The sequence below is a fragment of the Rhododendron vialii genome, chromosome 2a, assembly GCF_030253575.1.
Source record: "Rhododendron vialii isolate Sample 1 chromosome 2a, ASM3025357v1".
NCBI classification, from domain to species: domain Eukaryota; kingdom Viridiplantae; phylum Streptophyta; class Magnoliopsida; order Ericales; family Ericaceae; genus Rhododendron; species Rhododendron vialii.
In genome coordinates this window covers 1,161,256-1,177,347 of record NC_080558.1, presented here as the reverse complement: position 1 = coordinate 1,177,347, position 16,092 = coordinate 1,161,256, and the positions used below count along the sequence as shown (strand labels likewise).

General features: G+C 37.5%; 1 protein-coding gene and 1 pseudogene across 1 annotated transcript; both read right to left on the bottom strand.

Annotated features, from left to right (window-relative positions):
* Positions 1 to 2,598: 2,598 nt before the first annotated feature.
* On the bottom strand, positions 2,599 to 5,290 carry LOC131317700 (CASP-like protein 1). Its single transcript, XM_058347269.1, has 3 exons — positions 4,919 to 5,290; positions 3,478 to 3,604; positions 2,599 to 3,018 (listed from the first exon to the last, which is right to left on the bottom strand). The coding sequence occupies exons 1-3, from the start codon at positions 5,218 to 5,220 to the stop codon at positions 2,794 to 2,796; spliced, it is 654 nt and encodes a 217-aa protein (XP_058203252.1). The 5' UTR covers positions 5,221 to 5,290; the 3' UTR covers positions 2,599 to 2,793.
* Positions 5,291 to 8,842: 3,552 nt separating this feature from the next.
* Positions 8,843 to 15,096, bottom strand: LOC131316187 (CASP-like protein IN26; annotated as a pseudogene).
* Positions 15,097 to 16,092: the final 996 nt, after the last annotated feature.

Genomic DNA, 16,092 nt, shown 5'->3' with positions numbered 1-16,092 from the left:
AACTAGAGCTCGATGAAAATTTGGCTAGTCGAGCTCGAGCCGAGCTTGCCTAGTCACCATCTATGTTGACATATAGATTGTAATGAATTTATCATTGAAATATTTCTTGCCGTGATATTTTTCAGTTGATCGAGCCCTTGTAACCACGTAACAGCGTGAAATGTATGATTTTAAGGCTCCGTTCATAAAATGATTTTGGAACAAATAATTTTCGTGTAAAGTATTTTCCAGTGCATTTAAGTTGACTCAAAACATGCGGTTCTAAACATTCTTTTTGGTTAGCACATGTCAATTAATTTTGAGGTTGATGGTGTAGTTAATAGTGGTTGAGTGGACATTTCTGATGTTATGTGCCAACAAAAACCCTTCTTAATTAAGATTAATCGATATATTGACACTCGTTTGTTATCACTTATAAGATAGATTATTAGATTAGATTACTTATATATATACTAGAGTTTGTCCGTGCCTGAAGGCACGGCGCAACGCATTTTGAACACGACTAAAATGAATTGCGAAACTATTGACCACCCATGCAAATGAAACTGATTTAAGATTTTTTCTTAAATTATGTTCAAATAGATTTTTTTCTTACCCTTTTGTTTAGTTTACAAAAAAAACACACACACCAAAAAAATTAAAATTGATCAACCGATAAACAAAAATATTTCTTACCCATTTGTTTAATTTTCGATCTGCCTTGCACTAATTTTATACATGAAATTTCATTACATTCTATCTTCCCATAACAAAAGAGAGTTGAGATAGGAAAAATTAAAGAATATTTCACTTTCCTTCGGGGAGAGAGAGAGAGCGCTAATATTTCAAAAATTACTTCCATTTTTTCTTATTTCAAAATGCCGCTCTTTTTTTGGCAATAAAATTTTGTTGGTTTCTATCTTTCCATAACAAAAGAGAGTTAGAATAGGAAATGTTAGAGAAAATTGAAAATAGGATTTTCCAACCCTAGGACTCTTCTCAACCGTAAGATTTATGAGAGATAAGTTTGGGCCATTAGATTTATGTACATAGGATTCAAATACTGAGCTGTTTTATTATATAGATAAAAGATAGATTATTAGATCATGATTGTTTTGACTATTCACTTACAAAACCCAACTAAGATAGATGTTTACCCCTAGGTACAGAAAATTGCACCTTAATTTCCATTAAGGTATAACACTTTTTTTTAATTACCATGCATGTGTTGAGAACATTCTAAGAGTTGAGAACATCAGAGAACAAATTACCACTAAATCTAGATGTGTGGTGAGAACATTTGAGAATGAATTACTTCTAAGTCTAGGCATGCTGAGAATGTTCTCAGTGCTGAGAACGTATGAGAATTGATCAGAACGTTTGAGAATGAATTACCACTAAGTCTAGGCGTGTGCTGAGAACGTTCTCAGCTCTCTTAATTCTGAAATATTCAAAGCTGAGAATAGGTGTGTGTTGAGAACGTTCTCAGCTTTGAAATATCAAGAGTTGTTAGTATTACTATTAAGTCTAGTTGTATGTTGAGAATGTTCTCAGAGCTGAGAACGTTCCCAACGGTCAACGCCGAAATTTGTTCAACAATCATCAATAATGGTGGAAGAGTATTTTTTTTTTAGTATAAAAGTTTGACTTACTATGGATGTATTTAATGAATGATTTGGGCCTGACCCGTTGGGAATTACTTTTGATTTTCTGTAAGTATGCGTAATTGACATCCGCATAATGTTGGGTCCGGTCTCAATTGAATGGAGTCCGCGCTAAACAGAACAGAAGCTCAAACTAATTCCTTCACATAGAGCTGACCCCGGAATAAACTAGAATATATAATAAGAAAGCTGAAATACAGCCAAATTTCACATTTGTAAGAAAAGGACGAATATATTTGTTTTTGTTGGAAATTCTCAGCCATCAAATGATCGTATATAGGGAGTTGTAAAAGTCCGAGTAATAGTCTAATAGACTCGTCTATTTTGATGTCTCTTAAAAATATTGTTGGGCTATGAGTGCCACTGTAGTTTTGGTTACACAATCCTGGCCCTTTGTGCGACGTTCGTTCAAAAAACAGATGAATTTGTACGGGTGTGACGTCGAATGCCATAAAAAATTTAATTGAAACTCTTCTAACACTAAATATCGATTTTAAAAGAGATAGTAAAAAATTGATCCGCCATATATTGACGGTCAACAATATCTGGGAGAATGTGCATGGGACTAGATTCTTGCATAATTTTGAGAAAGTGGGTTTAAGTACTTGAGTTACAATTAAATCACTTTGCTATTTCAATTTTGGGTGCTATAACGAAAAATTAGTTCCAATGTAAAAAATTTAGTTCATAAAAGACTCGTAACGTTTGTAGGGTACATCGATCTTACGCAAATTATTTTGACATTTGCAAAGATGGTTTCGACATTATCATTTTCTCTCAAGCTATTACAAGCATTGGAATCATAGAGTTTGAAAGCACTGAAATCTCGCTATTTCAGATTCCAGTCGATTTGATCCTCCAAACGGACCAAAATGCAATGGAAGCAAACAAATTTTTTTTTTACATTATATATATATATATATATATATATATACACACACACACACACACACACTCAAGCAATTCTTTTTCCGGTACAAGAAATAGAAGTACAAGTATGATACCCAGTCATGACAATACATACATAGATCGAGTTTCCCACACACATACACAGAAGAACTTTGTGACCTCCAGACCAATGCACAATCAAACAACTAGACATATATGCACAAGTAATGAACTAAAGCAACAAATTACATGAGACGGTTCTCTACTTGGGGATTTTTTTGGAGAGGGAATGAGCAGAGAGAATGACTAGGTTTGCCAACAAAATGGAGGCAAAAATTGAGACTGCAATGGCTGATTCTACGTGGGCACAGAACCTGCCAAAGACACTGCACACTTTTTTCCACTCCGTGTGAGAGTTCCCTTTTATTCCAACGTAAGCCACTCCCCCGGCAGCTCCGGTTGCCGCCGCGACGATGCCCAGCAGCAGCTGCATGCAACATGTAATTTTGGTGAAGCTTCTACCATGGCAACCCTTGTGGTAGCATGATGCTAGGCCAGCCCTTATAAGGCAAAGCCAGCAAGTCTGCCCCCACAATTTGTTTAAAGGTAAGGATCCCAAATTTGTCAAGTGTTAAAAAAATTCAAGAAAACAACTCCGGACACCACTATGTCAGCGGCCATACGATTGATTGGTTCTGATTATAAATGTGTCTACAGCTAGTTCTAAAATTATATTCCTTGCATTGCTCCTGCAAAACTATGTTTAGCAAAAAAAAAAGAAGAACATGGATACCCTAATTTTTCTGGGCCGGCCTAAAGTGAAAACTAAATATTTGGCTTTTTTGTTATTACAAGGGTTACCAAAGTAGAAGGGCCCCTACAATCTAATTATTACTTTGGAGAGAGAGAGAGAGAGAGAGAGAGAGAGAGAGAGAGAGAGTGTTACCACATCAAATATCACAAAATGGGGCAACAGCTTTGTTGAGCAACTAGGCTTCAGCAGTGCTAAGAAGGATACCAGTGTTGTAATAATAGCATAGAGTCCAGCCACTGAAAGTGCAGCTACGAAATATCTGCATCATAATTTTTTTGAGTTAATAGATATAGTTGTTTTCGATAAGAAAATAAATTTACCATCTCCTTTTCAATTCTGATGTAGATCGAGGATTAATGGGTAACTTTTTGTTCTTTCAATTTATGCTACAATATTTGACGATCACGTTCGAATATTATCTGATATGGCGTCTCTAGCTAGTACATCTTGACACCAATAAGTCGATGGGCCCTACACAACATATGTGATTGGCGCATGATTAATCAAGAAAAGAAACTGAATGAGAAAATTTATTAGCCGCTCTCTCTCTCTCTCCCTCATGGATAGCAAACTAATTGAGCGGCGAGTCCAAATAGTAATTGATAACTTGATTTCTGAGTATTAAACGAGTCGATTGTGATGATAGATACAAAGTCGAGCGTATCTACACGATCCAAAGTCGAGCTCAGATTGTTTATTAACAAGCCGAACCAATGTGGGTCCTCGATGAGACGAGTCTTGCGCTACACGTGAACAACTTCGGTTGTTTCTCTTTTATCGGTAAAAAAAATATATTTATTAAGGAGAAAACAACTTCGGTCGTTTGCGGCTAACTCATTAACTTTAGTAATAAACTTTGACCAAATATTTAATAATAACTTAATAAGCAATTCATTTGGTATTTTTATCCATTTGGTTCACACCAACAGCAATTTTGGAAAGCCAATCCCTTTCGTAAGACCCAAATAACATATTCAATCAACACAATTTCGATCAAATGTACTCGAGAAATTCTAAAATGTTTATGAAATATTTTCGAGTTTTTACGAAGAAAACAAACAATTTGTATATTGGATGTTACCGCGATTCGATTCGCTCCAATTATCTGACTCTAAATTAATTTCAATGAATTTTTCACATAAGACTTTGTGTCCTAGATTATGACTTATAGAGTACTAAAGTGTGTGTGCATGCCTACATCGATCAACAAAGCATAGTGCTTCATATGCAACAAATATATAGTAAATAAGAAGCAATATAATTAGATTTCCTACAAAAATTACGGCTTCCGTCTAGCTTTTTTATGTTTTAAATGAATATTAATTTTAAAAATTTTGGTTATTTTGCGTCAATTTTTTCAATTCGTCTTGACAAGAGATATTCAACAATTACATAATATTCACCAAGAAATGAATAGTTTCCAAGTTAAAGTCCCTATGTACTCTCTTTATTTCGATTCATCTGGTCGAGACAAGCTAGAAGATTAAAATTATGACTAGCAAGTGAAAGAAAATCACCAAAACCCAAAATATTTTATAAAAAAAAAAAAAAAAGTCATGTTTTTAATAGTTACATGAAGGCCGGCGAATCCTGGAACTTAGCCGATTTGAACACCACATAAGGAGGGGTCGTTTTTCGGCCGACCGGCCTCGTCTCCTTACTAGTCACCATCACCACCACAGCCACCAACGCAACCGCAAACAATAACAGCCTTAGAACCACATCAGCCACTCTAAAGTAGTCCTGACGGGCATGAAGAGGGGCATCGCGGGTTGGTGGCGGCGGTGCAGCCTTCTCTACATCCGGTGCGGTGGGTTCCCGTGGTGGGGCCTCCTTTTCCAGCTCCGGCGGCACGGCATAATCGGTGGATGCCATGGACTGTACTGTACGTAACTAAAACCTTTGTTTGAATGATAAGTTGGTGTGTTAGCTGAATTTGTGATAGGGGGATACAAATGTGTGGACTATATATATATATACTCCTTGCTAGATCTTAATTAATTTAGGTTAGGATTTCCCTACACGCTAAACTCAAATGATTTGATACGTCATTTTATTTTTGTTTGACTAGCATAAATTTTTATCGGATGTTCGACTTTAGGTTGAGAGATGCTTATTCACGGCGGAAATGAATCGCGACCGCCCAAAAATGTTTTAGACGGTCCGAATGTTAATAAAACTTTTCCGGGGAAAATGACGGCCCAGAACGTGTTTTGATAATTAATACCCACGAAGGACATGCTGAAAACAATGAGTAACGCTGAAAATGTCCTGGGCGGATATTAATTATCAAAACACGTTATTAGCCGTGATTTTCCCCTAAGATTTTCTCCTTTAGGTTACCTGTCGGTTTCAAGCCACCTTAAATTGTTCCCATTGTCGAGTATGATCGATGTGATAACAATGGGTTACATGGTTTTCATTATCTATTGTTCTGATATAGACACTTGTTAGAGGTAGGCCCAATTCTTCCTAACTTTTTGTGTTGAGCCTGCCTTTTTTTTTTTTTTTTTTGTATTTTTTTAAAATTATTTGTTTAGCTTTTCATCGTAATTTTTGAGATTAATCATTCATCTCGACAAAAAGAATCAGAAAAGTTTATAAATGTGAATTGAAGTTGAAAAAAGTTCACCTAAGACGACACTTAAACAAAAAAAAAATGTTTGAACAGCTAAAATTGCCGACGGGGTACCACGTGTGTGGCACCCGCTTGGCACCCAAAAACTTCTACTACTAATTTGGGTATGAAAAAAATTTAAAACTCAAAATGTGTGGGCGTAGGTTCAAAGTAAGAAAATGCAATACTATATATTTTATTTTTGCAGAAAGTGAGAGGTGATCACATCGTTTAGCTATTATCAAGGCCGGCTGAAGACGAGGCAAGTAGATTCCTATGCTTTTTTTATTGGCAAAGAATTTTTTTATTATATTTCCGTTTAACAAAAAAATTAAAATTTCGATTGAAGGGGTCAAAGGCAATAGTGATCGCTATCCTTGGGCCACGTACACCTTCTTCTTCTTTTTTGTCAATAATCTATTTGATTAGTTAGCAAATTAATGACGGCAAGGGAAAATTAATAAATAAAATTTTCGTATGTTTGACTGCAAAGAGAATATATATAAGCGAAAGTCAAGAAAACAAATAATACTAGGAAGTAATTTAACTTTCTCATGAAACTAGTTTACCTGCAAATTGATCAATTTCGAATTCATCTTTGTTTTCCATATATTTTCCTGCATTACAACCAAAAAAAAAAAAAAAAAGGGAAGAAAATAAATTTTCTTTTTCTTTCACATCTAAAAATAAGAACAGGATTTATTATAAACATCTAAAAATAATAATTTAACTACAAAAGGCCCCACTATTGATTTCACCTTTAAAAGTGTTGCGCCGGCTCTATCAATAATATTCCATAATCTCTGTATATTAATTTCAATAGGTCTCTGTCAGCTCGATCAATTGTAAACGGGATACTTTCACACTCAACACAACTCAATATTCTTAATTAGTGTTCAATAATTATCGGAGATTTGGAGCATATCGTAAGATTAATGTGCTAAGCATGAATTGATCCCTTAAGGTTTAGACTCTTAGTTGTCAACATTATTGGGGGGGAATATGTTCTACACGCAATGCTGACCCTGATGTTTGGGTTGCCCAAACCCGATCTCAAGTTTGGTTGCCTACCGCCATCGAACACCGCTGGCGCTGCCGTCCACCATTTCCGTCACCATATATATGATATTTGCTAGTGCTAATCTCTCACTCATGTTCTCTAACAAATTTACCACTTGATTTGATTAATTTTCCAGACATGATGAATAATTTGGAGAAATAGAAGTCCATACAATAGAGCATTAGGAACTCAAATTAAGATGAATGAGGGGTTGGTTCAATACGTGGTTGAAAACTTAGATTTGATTGAACAATGCTCACTTTCAAAGTATTCGATTTCTTTTTTGGGTGGGTTTCGCATCAAAGTTAACTTTGATACGAAACCTAAGAAATTCAACATTAGTGACGGCAAGGTGTTTATCCATTAAGTATGATCCTATAACATTATTTAATATTGTGTTCAGTAATTTGCAAATTAAGTCAACTCCAATTGGATATAATTATATGTACTCCATCTACTATATAGCGTGAGTTCGCATTCACATGCAGTGAAGATTTTTTCGAACCAGAGGAAATTAATTTCCTTCCAAAAGCCCGAAGACATTACAAAAATTTCATTACAGGTTATAGAAATAAATCAAAACAATTAAAATCTAGACTTATGTAGAGGTTTCGTTTCGAGGATCTTTTTGTCATTTGATAATTATAGGCAGAGGTTGGAAAAAGTGGAAGCAGTTAATATGTCAGAAAAATAGATGATTGGGTCGCAAGAAAGGTTCGGAAAATGTGTCCTGAGTTTTTTAATTTTCATTCAAATTAAAAATGATTCCACGAAATAAAAGTGGAAGTTTTAAGTTTTTTAATTTTATTTTATAGTAACTCTTTGTATTCTACTACCTCCGTCCTAAAATGTTTGTCTGGTCCACAAAACGAGGACTCAAAAATATTGCACTTCTTTCAAGAAAAAATTCAATTTTTTTTTCATAAATTAAAAGAACTCATCAATATCTAGTGAATTGTTGAAAAAAATTTAAATTTTTTTTACAAAAATTGTATTATTTTACGTCCTCGCTATGCGGGCCGGACAAACATTATGGGACTGAGGGAGTAATTAGGAAAATCTCTGGTACACTCCACTTTTTGGGGTATACCGTACACCCGTTACGAATTTTTGTGGTTCTTTTTGTGATACTTTTACGCTCAACACAGCTTAATATTCTTTCTGTTCAATAATTATCGGAGATTTGGAGCATATCGTGTTGTGTGTATGACACCAAAGATAAATGAGTACCCCTGGATTTGGCTACACGATGCATCTCTCTGCGACTGCTCTAAAAACAGATTTGTGAGTGCAATGTTGAATGTCATAAACTACTTAATTGAAACCCTTCCTTCATAACACTAATAAAATAAATGGCGGAAACGTGATCTGACAAATATGGACGGTCAACATCATCATGGGATAGCGTGGGACTGGATTCTTGCATAATGAAATTTGAGAAAGTGACCGAGTTCATGTTAAGACACAATTAAACCACCCTGCTATTTCAATTTAGGATGCTATAACGCCAAATCCTTTCTTGTTAATGTACAAAATTTTAGGGCATAAAAAATTTGTGCCATTTGTAATGTGCAAGGATCCTATGCGAGAGTTCTTATTAGAGAAAGTTTTTCATTTTTTTTTGGTGGTAAATACTGCAGAGTTTTGATGGGATTCGGTGCATCAGTGCTGGTATATATGATCGTACCTTGGGGGAGTTTCATGGTTGTAATTTCCTCGGGTAAATAACAGTCTCAGTTTTTCCACTCATATATGCGTGCGCAATTCTGATGGCACAACAATCCAAAACTGGCGAAAATGCAATGGATCCATATGCAACTCTAGCAATAATACTCCACTCTAGCAATAATTCGACTGCTCCATTTCGGTAAAGTTCTTATTTTAGTTAGCGAAACAAGATAGTAAAACAGAGTTTGCGATAACATACAAAGACGAATTTTAGCCCCAACCGATGCACTATCAAACAACTAGACACACACAAGTAATTAATTAAAACAACAAAATACCAAAGGTCCACTTGACACCCCACACAATCAAATGAATCAATGTACCACACATGGTGAGCGTGTGAAGTTTGTGGTGATTAGTTCAAGGTACGTGCAAGTTGATATGAGACAAAATATATATATTTTTTAAATGACAAAAACAACTTTATTAATGGAGAAAAGGGAATTCCAATCAAAAGTTGAAACATACAGCCAGTTGGGAATAAAGCCCAAACACTCCTAGTGGGACAAAGCCCAAAACACCCACGGGTCTAAATCCCAGATAATACAATCAAAGCACACAAACAAATGGCCTGAAGTGCCCAAAATAAACAACGAAGCGCAGCCCAAAAGAAAACTCAAAACCTAACCCTAGACAAATGGAGAGATACCACACACACAAAAAAATGTAACGAAAGGTTGCCTATTCTTGGGATTCAAATTTTTTTCTCTAAAGTACATGAGAGGTTTCTCTAGTACTTGGGGATTTTTCTGGAGAGGGAGTGACTGAGTGAGCAGAGAGAATGACCAGCTTTGCCAACACAATGGAGGCAAAAAGCGAGACTGTAACGGATGCTTGTGCATGGGCACAGAACTCGCCGAAGACACTTTGGTCCAGCCCGTGTGAGAGTTTCCTTTAATTCCAACGTAGCCCACTCCCCAAGCAGCTCCGGTCGCCGAGGCGACGATGCCCAGCAACAGCTGCACATGCAAAATGTAATTTTGGGTACTTGTTTTTTTCATGAATTTTACGCATTCTTAAACCTGGTGGCGTAGCCAGGAATTTGGCTCGGTGAGGGCACCATTAATTAATATGTTCTTAGAAATTTTCTAGTTTTCTTGGTAAACAACCATAATATATAAAAGAAATGATTGAATTTAGAACGTAAACTTTGCTACATTAATATACATATGGATAACGGGTTTTTATGAAAAAATAACGTATTTTTGGGAACTTGACCCAAAAAAAAAAAAACGATCGTGTTTTCTTCCATGGCAACCCTTGTGGGAGCATGATGCAAGGCCAGCCCTAAGGCAAAGACAGCAAGTGTGCCCCCACAATTTGTTTAAAGGTAAGGATTCCAAATTTGTCAAAGTGCTATAATAGCTCTGCAAAAAATAAAAAGAAGAAGAAAACAACTCGGGATATCACTGTGTCAGCAGTCATACGATCGATTGGTTTTGAATATAATTTTATCGCCAACTAGTTCTAAAATTATATTCCTAGCATTGCTCCTGCAAAACTATGTTTACCTTTATCTAATGCATCAATTGTTTACCAAAAGAAAGAATATGACTGGCCCTAATTTTTCCGGGACCTAAAGTGAAAACGAAAGATTTAGCCTTTTTTATTGACTATTTGTTACGTCCAGGCTAGTGATTAGGGATAGAATGGTAATTCTGTGTTTCCATGATTTTAGGGAGATAGTTGAGAAGTTAGTTAGGAGTGAGTGGAGGGAAATGTAAGGGAGTGGATATAAATAATGGGGAGTCCCCATATTCAGACGTGTGTAATTTTCAAGAAGAATAATACTAGATTGAGTCTTTTCTCTCTACATTTTCTGTTTTTCTTCCCTAGCCATTACATTGGTATCAGAGCAGTACGGTTCTTGGCCTGACTTTTCTCTGTGTCCACCATGGCCGACGGAACTAGAGCAGCGGAAGTTCGAAAATTTGAGGAGGCACTGAGATCATTGAAGGAAGCAAACGAGAAGAATGCCGCAGACATTGGGGAAATCAAGAATTCCCTCAACGATTTGGGGGAAATCAAAGAATTGATTGTGGCCATGAGCGTGAAGTACGATCAGATGGCAGGCCACGTTTACGGGAAGTCGCATCAGAACCCGAATGGAGGATTTCGCATGGATCGTCAAGAACCAAATGGCGGATTTCGCACGGATCGTCAAGAACCATCAGGATTTTCTCAGTTAGGGTTTCAAGCTCTTGGGGATCATCCCCTAAGGTCAGAACATCAAACCCATGCGCCATTTACCTTTAATCAGAGACATGCAAAGATTGAATTTCCTCGTTTCTATGGCGACAATCCACACGGGTGGCTCTATAAATGTGAACGATATTTTGAGTACAATGCTGTTGATAATCTAGATAGAGTCAAACTGGCATCCTTGCATTTAGAGGATTCCTCACTCTAGTGGTTTCAATGGTTTCAAAAATGCCATCATTATATTACTTGGGAATTGTTTACACAAGGTTTGTTATCAAGATTTGGTCCTAACTCGTATGAAGACGCAATGGGGGACTTAACCAAATTACGGCAGACCAGCACTGTGAGAGCTTACCAAGAACAGTTTGAGATCTTGGCAAATAAGACCCAAAATCTTCCTGAAACTTTTTTTGTTAGCTGCTTCATTAGTGGTCTCAAGGATGAAATCCAACCAGGAGTGTTAATGTTTCGACCAACTTCTATTACCCAAGCAATAGGGTTGGCCAAATTACAAGAAACCAGTATTGAAGCAATTACTAAGAAAACTAGGTTGGGATTCAAATCAGAGGGGAATCCTCCCTTTATAAACAGATCATCTATGGGTAGTGGAAGCAGTGGAGGTTTTGTGAGGAAGGAGTTTTCTAAAGAGTTGGAGGAAAAGAGGGCAAAAGGGTTATGCTTTAAGTGCAGTGAGAAGTACACTAAGGGACACGTGTGTAAAAAGAAGCAACTGTTTGTGCTGGAAGGAGAAGAAGATGAGCAAATACCAACACCAATTCTTGAAGAAGACATAGAGGAAGGAGAGGAGCAGTTGACTGGAGAGGAACCTCAGATTTCTTTAAATGCTCTAACTGGTTCAATCTCCTACAGAACCATGAGGGTCAAAGGAAATGTTAAGAAAAAGCTTATTATAATCTTGATAGATTCGGGAAGTACTCATAACTTTTTAAATCCAGAAGTGGTTAAGAGGGCTAACATTAAAACTGAGGACACTGATTCATTACCAGTGTCAGTAGCTGATGGTACAAGGATGCTGAGCACAGCCATGTGCAAGAACTTCCAATGGGAAATGCAAGGGGCCAAATTTCATGCTGACATGAGGATTTTGCAGTTAAAAGGATGTGATATGGTCTTAGGCATTCAGTGGTTGGCAACTTTAGGGCCAGTCAAATGGGATTTTACAAATCTCAGCATGGAATTTCACCTCAATGGCAGAAAGCATGTTTTAAGAGGAGGGAAGAATGATGAGATGAAGATTGTGAGCTCTGGAAAGATGCAGAAGCTTTTGCAAAAACATCCTCAAGGAGCCGTAGCTCAAATCTGCTTGTTGCAAGCTGACTGTAGTATGAGGAAAGAGGACACTCCACAGGACTTGGGAGTTTTACTTTCAGAATTTGCAGATGTCTTCCAAGAGCCAAAGGAACTCCCACCCCCTAGGTCACATGACCACTGCATCCCTCTCAAGCCAGGAACTGAACCAACAAATGTGAGGCCTTACAGGTATCCATACTTCCAAAAAACTGAGATTGAGAAACAAGTAAAGGAAATGCTTTATTCTGGAATAATAAGGCCTAGTGTTAGTCCATACTCTTCACCAGTTCTTTTGGTTAAGAAAAAGGATGGCACTTGGAGGATGTGCGTGGATTATAGGGCACTTAATAATGCCACAATTAAGGACAAATTTCCCATACCAGTCATCGATGAGCTTTTGGATGAATTATGTGGGGCAAAGTTCTTTTCTAAGTTGGATCTCCGGTCAGGTTACCACCAAATAAGGGTTCACTCTTCTGACATTGACAAAACTGCATTTAGAACTCATGATGGTCATTATGAATTCTTGGTAATGCCTTTTGGGCTTACTAATGCTCCTTCTACTTTTTAAAGCCTCATGAATGAAGTCTTTAGGCCTTATTTGAGGAAATTTATTTTGGTATTTTTTGATGATATTCTGGTATACAGTCAGTCTTGGGAGGCCCATTTACAGCATTTGCAGTTCACTTTACAATTGCTGAGACAACACCAACTGTTTGCTAAAATGACTAAATGTGTGTTTGGTAAAACTGAGGTAGAATATCTGGGACATTTGGTATCAGCTAAGGGTGTCTCTGCTGAACCAACAAAGTTACAAGCTATAAATGCTTGGAGAATTACCTTAGGTGTATGACTGGAGACTATCCCAGGCAGTGGGCTAAGTGGCTTCCCCTAGCTGAGTGGTGGTATAATACTACCTATCATTCAGCTACCAAGACTACTCCTTATTTTGCAGTTTATGGTCAAGAGCCTCCTGACCATACCTTTTGCATTTCCAAGCCTTCTTCAGTAGCTGAGGTGGGAAATTGGGTGAGGGAAAGGGCTGCTATCATCAAACATTTAAAGGAGCATTTGTCCCAAGCCCAACATAGGATGAAACATTATGCTGACAAGGGAAGATCCGAAAGGGAATTCACAATGGGAGATTGGGTGTTCCTCAGATTACAACCCTACAAGCAAGTTACAGTGGCTTTGCACAAAAATATGAAGCTAGCCCCACGATTTTATGGCCCATATCAGGTGTTGGAAAGGGTTGGTACAGTGGCTTATAGGTTGAACTTACCAGCAGCTGCCAAAATTCACCCTGTATTTCACGTATCCTTGCTCAAAAAGAAACTTGGGGCTAATATGGTAGCTCAAACTACTCTTCCACCAATTGGTCCAGAAGGGGCTTTGCAACTGGAACCTATGGCAGTCTTGGAAAGGAGAATGGTTAAAAGGGGAAATAAGGCTGTGGTCCAGTGGTTGGTACAGTGGATGAACTCGTTTCCAGAAGATGCTACGTGGGTTGATCATTCAGAGATTGAAGCAAAGTATCCCCATTTCCAGCCTTGAGGACAAGGCTGTTTTCAAGCAGCAGGGAATGTTACGTCCAGGCTAGTGATTAGGGATAGAATGGTAATTCTGTGTTTCCATGATTTTAGGGAGATAGTTGAGAAGTTAGTTAGGAGTGAGTGGAGGGAAATGTAAGGGAGTGGATATAAATAATGGGGAGTCCCCATATTCAAACGTGTGTAATTTTCAAGAAGAATAATACTAGATTGAGTCTTTTCTCTCTACATTTTCTGTTTTTCTTCCCTAGCCATTACACTATTACATGGGTATCAAAGTAGAAGGGCCCTTACAAGAGGCTACCCCTATTTATCTTTAAGGCTCAACAAGTCAGGGGTGGCCCTTGCATATATAATCCATAATTGATGGCAGAGGCAACGTGGCGTATGATAAATAGAATAAGTTGTGTAAATGTTGAATCGCGCTGAGAGAGAGAGAGAGAGAGAGAGAGAGAGGGAGAGAGAGAGAGAGAGATCTTACCACATCAAATATCACAAAATAGGGCAACAGCTTTGTTGAGCAACTAGGGTTCAGCAGTGCTAAGAAGGATGCCAGTGTTGAAATAATAGCATAGAGTCCAGCCACTGAAAGTGCAGCTACGAAATATCTGCATCATAATTTTTTGAGTTAATATACTTATTTTTGGTAAGAAAATAAATTTACCATTTTCTTTTCGATTATGATGTAGAGGATTGGGTATGTTATTTTATGCTACGTACAATATTCTACAATCACATTCTGATGTAGATACAAAGTCGAGCATATCTACACGACCCAAATTTGAGCTTGGCTCCCGAAAGGTCCTTGATGAGACGAGTCTTGCAGACTTGCACTGCTCGTGAACAACTTCGGTCGTTTGCAGCTAGCCCTATGGCCCCTATCCATGGAGTACTCTTGCGACCAGCTTATTATGGCAAAAAAATAAGATTAATTAAAGTACATGAAGTGAAAAAAAAACATGCATATAAGTAGTTACATGAAGGCCGGCGAATCCTTGAACTTAGCCGTCCCGAACACCACAAAAGGAGGGATCGGTATCACAGCGACCGGCCTCGTCTCCTTACTAGCCACCATCACCCCCCACAGCCACCAACGCTGCCGAAAACAATAACAGCCTTAGAACCACATCAACCACTCCAAAGTAGACATGACGGGGACAAGGAGGAGCGGCATCGCCGGTCGGCGGTGGCGGTGCAGCCTTTTCTACGTCTGGTGCGGTGGATTCCGGTGGCGGGGCCTCCTTTTCCGAATCCGGCGCCACAGCGTAATCGGTGGACGCCATGGACTACTGTATTAATGTAGGTGGCTAAAACTTTTGTTTGAATGGTGAGTTAGCTGAATTTGTGATAGGGGGATACAAATGGGGACTATATTTATACGCAAAGATTTTACTAATTTTGCTCAAATGATTTGATAGGTCAATTTATTTTCTTTAAGTAGCATGAATTAATTATTCCCACTGTCGAGTATTGTGACCGATGTGATAAAAATTGGTTACACTAGTTTGTGTATTTTAATTTGATGTAAAAAAATCAAATGACTAACAAATAGAAATATATTTTTTGGGAATTTGAAAATGCACAGATTTTCATATAGAAGTGCAATGGTAAACAATATCAGAGGTAGGCCCATTTCTTCCTAACATTTTTGTTGAGTATTCTTTTGGTACTTTTCATTTTTCGTAATTATTTGTTTAATTAGCTTTTCGCCGTAATTTTTGGATGGCCCAGATTTATTTCCTCTCTCCCCTCACCCTTCCACTCTCTCTCCTCTTTTTCTCTCTCTAAAATCTAGAACTCAAAATGGATAGACAAAAGGGTATTACATTGGATATGAAAGAGTAATGATTGGAAATGTTGTTATCTATCTCTTGGGTGTGCGATAGGTTGAAAATATGAAGATACAGTACGCCCTCCGTTCCTATTTCATTGTCCCACTTTAAGAATCTCACGTTTTTAAGGGAGCCTCAATATTATTGCCTAGCTAGATAGAACTTTTACTTTCTTACTTTGCCCTTGAAATTAAACTCGTGTGATTGAGAAAACAAAATTCAAATGACTCAAATCCGGCTATTTGCAAATTTACTCCTAGCTTCAATATTCTAATCCTTTGCTTTCTCAATGGTTATGAAGTTGCTGTAATGACATTTTTATGGTTTAAAAATGAACTGGAGTTGGAACGTTCAATGGAATGAATTTTCTGTAGTTTTTTCTCTTCTCCTTTCATAATCTTATTCAACCAGTACGCGCGTGATTCTAATTTGATAAAATAAATATCT